This window comes from Sinocyclocheilus rhinocerous, unplaced genomic scaffold (genome assembly GCF_001515625.1).
Source record: "Sinocyclocheilus rhinocerous isolate Xijiao unplaced genomic scaffold, SAMN03320098_v1.1 scaffold2559, whole genome shotgun sequence".
In the NCBI taxonomy this organism is placed as follows: domain Eukaryota; kingdom Metazoa; phylum Chordata; class Actinopteri; order Cypriniformes; family Cyprinidae; genus Sinocyclocheilus; species Sinocyclocheilus rhinocerous.
This window is the reverse complement of record NW_015658761.1, coordinates 255,892-266,699: the sequence shown is the minus strand read 5'-3', so window position 1 is coordinate 266,699 and position 10,808 is coordinate 255,892. Positions and strand designations below refer to the sequence as shown.

The following is a 10,808-nucleotide window of genomic DNA, read 5'->3' as shown; positions in this document are numbered from 1 at the left end:
TTGCATTATATTAATAGACGAACTATGCTCATATTTATAATTCCAAACAATCAGTAAGTGACAGGTGCTAGGAAACGCTGTTTTGTACTCATTTATTGACGAGTCGGCTGCGGTGCTTCTCTGCCGCTCACTGCACAGAACAGACGCCGAGAGAGGTGACACTTCTCCGGGAAAGTCAGACCTCGCGTTCGCGGGACAGCACTGGCGAAATCTTCCAACTGAACCATAGCTAAGGTTTATCCCAAAAAGTCGCTAGGTTTGTTAGTATGAATATTCTATGGAAAAAAGCGCTAAAAGGGTCTGAAAGTTGCTAAATCTAGTGCTAAAGTCGCGCTTGTGTGTGTGAGACGCGGGAGCTGATGGCAGGGGGCGGTGGATATTTGTGGCGGTCAATGTGGATATTGTGGATGAGTTCTTCTGTGTCATCACGTTCTATTAGTTCTACAGCTTCAGTTTCGGAACTTTCACGCTTAGTAACACATACAGCTGTTCCCTCACGACAGTGCAACAGTGAAAAGGGACCCCCTTTCAAACAGTGTCGCGTTCCGAACGTTGTTTAAGCGACATACACCGGTATTGCAGTATTTTAAAAATTCATATCATAACAAAAATAAACACCGGTATTCGGTATGAACCGGTAAACCGCCCAGCACTATACTATAGGCGTAATACTTACAGAACTCAGGTGATTTTTCAAACTTGATGTGTTGTTGTGGTAGGCCTGTTTCAAATCGCATATTTGGCACACTGCGTTTGTCTTGTCCTCATTTAATTAAAGTGCTCCCACACAGCTGAGGTCTTCGGCATTTTTGTCTTCTCATCCAGATGAACTGAATCATGATGTTCACTTATGGGTGATACATATTCAAGCGCGAATGAGAACCGTTTCGCGGGGGATGCCAGGTGTTCGAGAAAAAAAAAATTTTAATCTCAAAATTGAGAATCGAATGCCAACCCACCGAACGAATATTCGAATAATCGAATATTCTGGTCCAGCCCTAACTGTAATGTTAACTACTTTAACAATGATGCTCCGTGTCTGCTCCTTCAATCTAGATGAATATTGAAAAATATTTTCCAAGAATATTTTTTCAGAAAGCCTGTAAAATGGCATGTTCAAACAAATAATGTTAAATGTGCTATAAAAAGTAGAGTTGTTGTGTGGGGGAGATGTTTAATTATGTAAATAAAGTTCTTCGCAATTTAAAATATTTGTATTGGAGCATTTTTTTTTAGTATTATAATACAAAACAAAAAAACATTTCCCCACCATCCATTGGGGGACGTTCCGCCACAAATAGAGTGTAGGTCTGTGTGAAACACTGTTCTATCTCTATCTGTCTGTTGTTCTTTCTGTTTATCATTCTGTCTATTATTATATTGTTCTATCTATCCGTCTCTCGGTCTGTCATTTATCTATCTATCTATCTATCTATCCATCTATTGAGTGATACACCAAAATTTTGGAAACTAAAAATATTTGGCCAAAACAGAAAAAAAAAAAGGTTTCCGGCGTAATACTTTTAGAGAACTGAAATCATAGATCACAGTGAAGTTTAATTAGCACTTCTCCAAAGGTGCGTTTTGACTGTTTTAGCATCTATTTCATTAACATGCTGTGAAAAAGCTACAACAGCTGAAGACGTCAGCAGTTTGGATACACTTCAGTGTGACCAAAAATGATTCTAGAGTAGCACTATGTAAAATTTGTTCGGCTGAAACATTGAGAAGTGGCTTGTTGCTGAAGAACTTTACACCCTTAACAGCATAATGAGTTCAGTTACCTAAAGTGAATTCAAGGAACTTCATATTCAGTTTTGGTTTTTGATTAAATAAGAACTTTCTTTTTGTTTTCTGTAAAACATTCATTTCACTGCATCACTATTATCTATTTGTCCGACGATCGGTGACATAAGTATATTAAATTAATTATATATTTGGCTTTTTTTTAATATAATCAACATATCAACTTTTTGTTCTTTCAGCCACGGTTGAGAACTCTCAGAAGGCTTACCAAGATGCTTTTGAGATAAGTAAGAAGGAAATGCAGCCCACACACCCTATACGGTTGGGTCTTGCCCTCAACTTTTCCGTTTTTTACTACGAGATCCTCAACTCTCCTGAGAATGCCTGTCACCTCGCTAAAACGGTTGGTATCTTTAAATGCTAGCAGCATAAGGGGCCGTTCACACAGGACGAGTTCTTGCATTTAATAAAATTTGGACAGAGACCCATTATAGCAGTTGAACTGTTTTTAACTTGCCATGTAGTGAGAGACAGTACAGTCGCCAAAGATATCCATCTAGTGCGTAAAAAAAAAAAAAAAAAAAAACTAGATTGTGTCCTATGTGAACAGCCTCTTACGCTTCATCATATGAATTTGTATTTTATTTCTTTGACTACAGTGAACATTGTTTGAGCCAAATCAAATATAAGCACCAGTGTATTTCATGCTCAGCCCAAATGAGAAACCAGTGCCTCTGTTACAGGCTTTTGATGAAGCCATTGCTGAGCTTGACACTTTAAATGAGGACTCCTACAAAGACAGCACCTTGATCATGCAGCTTCTAAGGGACAACCTCACTGTAAGTCCTCCATTATACATTCTGCACCAGTTATATTTCTGTTTAAGTGCTTAATTGGCTTATATTATATTCATTCTCATACATGCAGCTTTGGACATCAGAAAACCAGGGTGACGAAGCAGGCGACAATGAGAACTAGGGGAGCAGCACTGATTTCCAAACACCTACACACATCCACCTTAAATACACAAATGGCTTCCACCAACCCTCCCACCTCATTCCACCCTACAGCACCCACCCCCCTCAATCCAGTTCCCGTCTCGCTCCCCTGTACCTTCTGAGTGATGATCACCACCCACAGGAAGACGCTCAGCGAAGCCCCCGTGGCTGGGAGGTGGGTGGGGATGGCTCACAGGGTGACATGCTGACATTATAGCAGGTCCAGTCATTTTGTTTGTGAATTTAACATGTACTGATTATCAAACCCTGTCCTTTATGCGTGTCTGAGTGACTGTAAGATTGTGTGTGCTGCTAACAGTGTGTGTGTGTGTTTGAATGTGAGAGTGAGTGTATTGGGGATCGGGGGTTGTGAACTCTAATCGTCCTTCCTGATAATTCCCTTTGTTCCACTTTAGCTGGTTGTGTGTTTTTCATCCTCTTTGTTTTTTTTGTTTTTTTTTGTTACAATCATTTTTTTTTTGTATAATTCATCGGTATTTACAGGTTTTATTGTATGGTTATTAAACTGGCAGTTTGTTTTCACCAAATACAGAGTAAGTCTAACTTCTCTGCTTTCTTGTGTTCAATTCTGTGCTGCTTAAGCTGTATTTTAATGAATGTCATATTCATAAACACAAGCAGTGACATTTTTAAACATTAATTTCGAAGAGGACACTGATTTATTCTGAATTATTTAAATGGTATTAACTTGAATGAGTAAAACCAGTTTAAAGTTAAAGTTCAGTTAATGTTCTCTTGCAAACAAAGCCCCAAATGTAGGATAGTTTCTGCTATGACATACTATGTTAATAATACCTTATGGGCCATATTAATCAAAAGAGCTATCTAGGATAGTTTCTGATATGACATACTATGTTAATAATACCTTATGGGCCATATTAATCAAAAGAGCTAAAACATGGTTTTTACCATATGAGGTAGGAATGACATGTTTAAGAAGTCCCAATTTTTTACCACCAGGTACAGTGGGTATATAAAAGAATCACCCCGCCCCCCCCTTTAAAATAATCACATTTTGTTGAAATGAAGACGGACACAGTTTTTGTTTTATCCAGCTGTATTTACAATTTATAACATCCAACATGTCAGAGAGAGAAAAAACTGAATCAGTGAGTTGGAAAAAAGATCACCCCCTTGTGTCAGTATTTTGTTGAACCACCTTTTGCTTTAATTACAGCCTTGAGTCTGTTGGGATATGTTGTCTCTACTAACATAGCACATCTAAACTTTGCAATATTTGCTCACTCTTAATTTCAGAACTGCTCAAGTTCAGTTAAATGTGATGGTGAGTGTTTGTGTCTTCAAGTCATTCCACAGATTTTCAGTGGGGTTTAAGTCTGGGCTCTGACTAGGCCATGCAAGGACATTCACTTTTTCTCCTTCAACCACTGTGTGCTCAGTTTAGCTGTGTGCTTTGGGTTATTGTCATGTTGGAAGGTAAACCTTCTTCACATTGACAACTTTCTGGAAGAGGGCAGCAGATTTTCCTCAAGAATTTGACAGTATTTTGCCCCATCCATTTTTCCTTCTGTCCTGACAAGTGCTCCAGTTCCCTGCTGCAGAGAAACACCCCATAACAGGACATTACCACCTCCATGCTTTACTGGAGGAATGCTGTTATTTGGATGGTGAACTGTATTGGATTTCCGTCGGATATATTGTTTGGTGTTTTTAGCCAAAAAATTCAATTTTAGTCTCATCGGCCTCAGAATCTTCACGGTGCGTTTTGGCAAAGCTCAGTCGTGACTGCATGTGGCCTTTCTTGAGGAGTGGCTTTTTTTTTTGCAGCTCTCCCATACAAGCCACATTTGTGGAGAATTTGTGATATTGTTGTCACATGCACACAATGATCACTCTTTGTCATAAATTCCTGTAACTGCTTCAGATTTGCTGTAGGCCTCTTGGTCTTCTCTCTGACCAGTTTCCTCCTGACTCTTTCATCCAGTTTGGCGTGACGTCCTGATCCAGTGAGGGACTGTGTTGTACCAAATACCTTCCACTTCTTAATAATAGACTTCACTGTGCTTCTTAAAGGATAGGGATAACCAGCATTGCATTGTTACAATGTCAGTAATATGTAAATGAACAAATGTGCACCCTTTCTTTTCCCTAACACTTGGTAAATGATGATAAGGTAAAGCTGGTGTTTACAATCAACATGCTTTTAAGAACAAGACACACTCACCTCATTCTCATTTGAAAAGCATTTATTGTAAGGAAAATCCCACAACATAGTGTATAAGCAAGGCCTATTGAAAAATTAATCGTATGAGAATCAAAGCCACTGATTTCATCCAGACACAAAGACTGATTTCAGATTAGCATACTAGTATTCTACCATTACCTTTTTGGCCATATATTTACAAGAGGAAAGACAGCAAATACCATATAATATTAGATGCGTTAACAATGAAGAAATAGATTTAGTTTCAGCGCATTTAAAATAGAAGAGATGCTGATAGAGAACTGAAGAGGCCAAATCCACAAGATTAGCTGTCATTCTCTGCAAACACAAACATCAACAGTAATGAGCTATTATCAGTCCAGACTGATGAGTGAGTTCATGAGTAAAAACCAAAACAAAACTAATCAACGCATTAGAAAACTAGCACACATATGCAGTATCATTGCTCTGTACAGTCACACTTACACTTAGACACGCAGGAGTATGAGATGTACAGGTACTTGATTGTGCCGACACATGGGTCCGAGAAGACACTGTTGGAGGCCAATATGGAGCAGCTGTTTTTCTCTTCACATCTACACAATGATAAAATATAAATTAATGAAACAAAAACTTAATAAAAAATGATTTTATTGGTATTATTAAAGTAATTTGATTACCCTGCTGGGGAAAACACTTAGACTACGTTAGTCTTAGCTGGTCTCCCAGCGTGGTTTAGGTTGCTGTTGTTTTTTCAGCAAGGCAAAGACTGAATGTGAAAATGTATACATTGAGTGTGTAAACTGACCCACTAGTGACTACTGTCTGTGAATTTAAGGCATAGCAGTCAGTTTTGGCAAGCTGAGAAGCAGGTCGTCCAGTAGAGCACGTGCTGCTGTCAGTTCGGCCGTAGTTAGCGCTGTGAATGCGTATGACAGTCCCATCATCTGAAAACATCAATTCAACTTTTTACAGTCTCTTGGATGCAAAAAAGGTTATTATATACTATAATGTTTTATCATTTAGTCATAAACTCTAATGCATCATCAACCAAAATGGTAAAAATAAGCAGAAAGAACAGAATACACACCACAGGTCAGGGCACTCGTCGCAACTCGTGTAAAGCAATTAAAAAAACAAAAACATAAATATAACAAATGTAAAACAGGCTTAGCGAATGTGTGCTGCCTGTACTGTGATCATGCCTTTTAAAACCATGTTAAAATGTTGTAAACTGTGGTTTATTTGCTTTGCCTTGTGAAAAAAGAAGTGTGCTAATTGTGCTTAATTATTTAATTATATATAATGATGTACTTCAGTGGGTCAAAAAAGCACTCCTGAGTTCAGCTAATTGAATTAGAAATAAATTTAAACTATAATACATTTATTTAATTGTAACATACAATGTCCAAAAACATTACATTAAGTTCACAGTATATTCAGGAACCACTGAGCTACACCGTTGTCGCTTGCGAAATCAAATGAAGGTGCCGTGGGTGGAAACTTACAGATTAAGGGGCGGTAATATTATAATGAGATCCCTTTGCAACGTCACCAAGGGAGTGAAATCAGACTCGCTCGTTTTCTCAGATGCTTGCAGAAAAAGGCTTACCAAAACAAAGATACTGGGTTAATCTTTTTCACGTTTCCTTGGTTGGTAGATGCACCGGGGACCACTTAAAAAGTCAGATTTTCTTTAAGGTTTATAAGGATTTTAAGATGTAATTAACGATTTGAATAATTAAGTTACTTATTGAGTAATTAAATTACTTTTCAGACAGAGTAATTAGAAAAGCAATTTAAGTACAATATTGATGATGTAATTAGTAATTAATTACTTTTTGAAAGTAACTTACCCAATACTGGTCTTACTACTTTTAATGATGATGATTGTTGAGAGTCTGCGACTTAGGCTACTTTCAGTTTCTTTTGCGGCAGTTTGCGCATCAGCTTGCTGAAGAGATAGGCTACTCATCTGCGGCGATGTGTGTTGCATTAGCGCTGTCATATCTGGCTATGGCATGTCATATAGCCTATAACACACTCTCACAAGTTTATTATTTTTACATTTTGGGAGGACTAATATGTGGTTTCAACAACAGATGCATTTACATTTGTCCAGTTTTGTCTGAATGCATCCCAGACCACCTCCTGAAGTGGTTTGAGCGATCGGATAGCTATCTGATCAAAGTAAATGCATGAAGTGACCATGCAGGTGTAAACAGGCCCTTAAGGGTGATTGCGCCGGTGACACGCACACAACATATTTTTGATAACTTGACATCAGCCTGTTCATTATCAAAATAAAACAGTTGAAGAAACATAAAAAGTTACACTGCTCACTTTAAATAGTCCGCAGTACAATATGTGCCATTCAGAGTGACCACCGCCTCACTGTACTGTTATGTTTTACGTCGATAATTCGAGTGAAGTACAAAGCCTATAGTTTACATAATAAATAATATTTTAGCATCCACATACGTTGCGAATATGGAAACATTTGGATTTGTGCCGAAGGAGAGAGGTAAGTGCAGTTTTGCTATAAATTCATTCGTTTTGGCTTGACGTTTATAGCATAAATACTGTTAACTTTAGAGGATTTGCTGTGAAGAGAAGGGAACTAAAATAGCCTATTGCTGTGTTTATAATGTTTGTAAATATTTTGCTTTATTTACCAGTATTTTAGCCTACATTTGTCACCGTTGGTTGCAGTAGAGAGGAAACAGGATCCGTATGCAGCAGTCTTTACTCAGAAACTAACATAAAACTCCAGAACAGGAACAGGGCGGCACCGGCAGTTCAGGGGGCAAGGGAGGATTGGTCTCCATGGCCTTGACGCTAGGCTCGGCCACTATCATCGGGGACTTATATGGAGCCATTACTGGACTCTGGTCAGGGGCTGGAGCCGAGGTGTGTGTGGCCCAGAAACACAACACTATAGCCATGATGGATAGTCCAGTGCTCTCTGGGCCAAGCTCTAGGGCTGGAGGGAACTCTGGAGACTTATCTGGAGCGGACTCAGGGGCTGGAACCGACACTGGAACAGGCTCAGGAATTGCACTCACTGGAACGGTCTCGGGAGCTGGTCAGGTAGAAAATACACAGCGATCGGTCTGGGAAGTGAGTGAGGCATGCCAGTTGTTGAAACCTCCTAGTGTGGGCCTCGAGGGACTGCTCTTCCTGGTCCAAACACAATAGTTGGACTGCCGGTAGATCCATCTTTTGGGTCAGTTCTTCTGTCACCGCTGGTTGCAGCAGAGAGGAAGCAGGATCTGTATGCAGCAGTCTTTATTCAGAAACTAACATAAAACTCCAGAACAGAAACAAAACAACCAGCTTAACGCGATGTAGAACTGAAAATGAACTGAAAGAGCCACAGGGCATAAATAGACAGAAAAAAACAAAGGGAGAACCTAACTAAACACACTTGAACTGAGCAACCTAATCAAAATTTTTTGAAACCGGGTCCCAGAGTGGTTAAATCTGAAAACGCCGCCCTTGCGTTTTCGTGTGGACAGCGAATCCGTATAATTTCTGAAACGATGGCGTAATCAGCCCACGTCTCACCCCTAGTCAGACACCGCTACGTCACGTAACAGCAACAAAAACATGAACAAACACTGAACGATTGTCTTTTTATTAACTAACATTAACACAGATTAATAAATACATTGTTCCATGTTCGTTTGTATACCGTGCGCAAGGTTTATGCGCATAGTCCAAGTCTTCTTCTCCGTTTTTAGTGTATCTCTGTGGCAGAATTACAGTGCCACATACTGGTCTGGCATGTATACTACATCGTTTTGTGTCGGTTTCGTGTGGACGCAGATATTTCTTGAGACGAGGGGAAAAAAAGATCGGATTGGGAAAGCTCTGACTTCATGTGGACGTAGCCTAAGGCTATGTTTACGCTAGTGAGTTTTCATTTTAAAATGCATAACTTTTGCTACTGTTATGCCTGTCATTTACACTACACCGGAGTTTTCGACCCTCGAAAATGGAGACTTTTGAAAATGCAACAGACCCCGTTTTAGTTTGAAAACTCGGGGGTTGCGTTTCAGTGTAAACGCACCCAAACAGAGACTTTTAAAAACGATGGCATGGCTGCTCACATTCGCTCTGCGTATCCTTGACGACAATGTAAACAATAACATCATACTCGTTGATGTGATTGTGTCTCTGTTTTTGTTGTACCCATAGATATCTATACATATCTATGGTTGTACCCATAGATTTGTATAGGTAGATGCCTCATTAGCGACTGTTTCTATGGGCCGCTATACGTAAGCCGTCCGCCATATTCAAAGGGTAAGTTAAACTTGAAGTCATTCACAATGTTTCAAAACTTGTAATATTGAGTTAATACATTTAATAACACAAACTAACACATTCTCACCTGTGAAAGCTTATCCCGTTTCTTCGGGAATTTAAATCCTGGCAGTTTTTACAACTATCGGCTGTGCAGGATTGTGGCATCTTCGAATATTCATTGATTATTATGGTGAATGACGTCAAGTCAACCGTTAAAGATGGCGGACGCGTTACATGCTTGACGCAGTCGAATGGGGAATCTACCTATACATATCTATGGTTGTACCTGCATGAATGGTCATGTGACATGCGTTTTCGGTTGTGTAGTGTGGACGGAGAACGTTTCTGAAACACAGTGAAAACGCAAGTGTAGACGAGGATTGTTTACATTTTAAAACACAACATTTTAATTATTTTCAAAATAATTTTATAATTGTTTTTTTTTTTTAATTATTATTTTTATAAATAAATGTTCCTGGTTCATATGGTGCTCTTGTAAGAATATAGCAGTGGCTGGGACAGATGTTCACTATCACCTTTACTTAAAATGACACAATCTAATCCTATTTACGTGAAATAAGCCTGCTCCTGTGCAGGTTTGAGCTCATATTCGTCATAAAATTATTACTTCTTAATTGTATTCGAGTCTTACACACATGCTATACAGATAATGTAGACTCGTTTATTAATTTGAGTGGTGACAGATGGAGCGCAGGAGATGCAGATAACATGATCTTGACCCTTAAGAAACTTTAATTAATGCTGTCACGTAACAAATCTGTTCAAATATAAAATTAAATGAATTGCTAATTAATACATTGAAATAAATCCAGCCATACTAATCATCAACAACAGGTGCGTTCGAAGAACCGAATTAGCCAGATTCTGATTAGCGCGATGATATCATCTTGGATGTGACATTTCATCTCGGATGTAATAAGCGACGTACGAAGAACGGGCCCCTGTGCTATGACAGCAACTCCGGGATGAGCTTCGAAGAACCGAACAATCCTGGATCATGTCAAATCACCAACAATGAAATCCAGCTAACTGAGTAATCCATGTACGAAGAACGGGCCCCTGAACAGAACAGAGAAACAGAATAAAAACAAATTCTAATTCGGGCATTTCGAAAACTTGGTGTGGCAGCATTATTTTACTGTGGTTGATCAGACTTTATTCACTTCATGAATTATAGGTGTTTGGTTTAATCAATATGTGTGCATACAAACCACAAGACTAAATAATCAAGTAAAAAAATTTACATGCTTGATTTTTAATTCTTAAAACTGATTCTTAATACTGTGTGTTGTCACCTGGATGATCAAAAACTGCAAACATTCACTGATGATTAAGATTTTTCTTTAGAATAGCAGGCAGAACAGGGGCCTGTTCTTCGTACGTTGCTAACTCAGTTAGCTGGATTTGATTGTTGACGATTTGGCATGATCTTGGATTTTTTGGTTCTTCGAAGCTCATCCCGGAGTTGCTGTCATAGCAACAGGTCCGTAAGCTTAAACCTGCTCGGGAGCAGCTTATTTCATGTAAACAGGATTAGATCGCATCTT

General features: G+C 39.0%; 2 protein-coding genes across 2 annotated transcripts in view; one reads left to right on the top strand and one right to left on the bottom strand.

The window, feature by feature from the left end:
• Nucleotides 1-1,963: 1,963 nt before the first annotated feature.
• Nucleotides 1,964-3,308, top strand: LOC107722984 (14-3-3 protein beta/alpha-B-like; the record flags this gene model as incomplete). The annotated part of the gene is made up of 3 exons (XM_016531484.1): nt 1,964-2,149; nt 2,490-2,585; nt 2,674-3,308. Coding segments are annotated over 3 exons (333 nt in total), but the record flags the coding sequence as incomplete, so codon positions are not given.
• A 1,345-nt stretch (nt 3,309-4,653) lies between these two features.
• Nucleotides 4,654-10,808, bottom strand: part of LOC107722996 (L-rhamnose-binding lectin CSL2-like) — a 21,300-nt gene continuing 15,145 nt past the window's right edge. The window contains exons 10-12 of the mRNA XM_016531495.1: nt 5,738-5,876; nt 5,416-5,525; nt 4,654-5,268 (exon numbers count right to left, since the gene is read on the bottom strand). Coding sequence (XP_016386981.1) covers nt 5,267-5,268; nt 5,416-5,525; nt 5,738-5,876 — 251 coding nt within the window. The 3' untranslated portion in view covers nt 4,654-5,266. The remainder of the gene's footprint in view (nt 5,269-5,415; nt 5,526-5,737; nt 5,877-10,808) is intronic.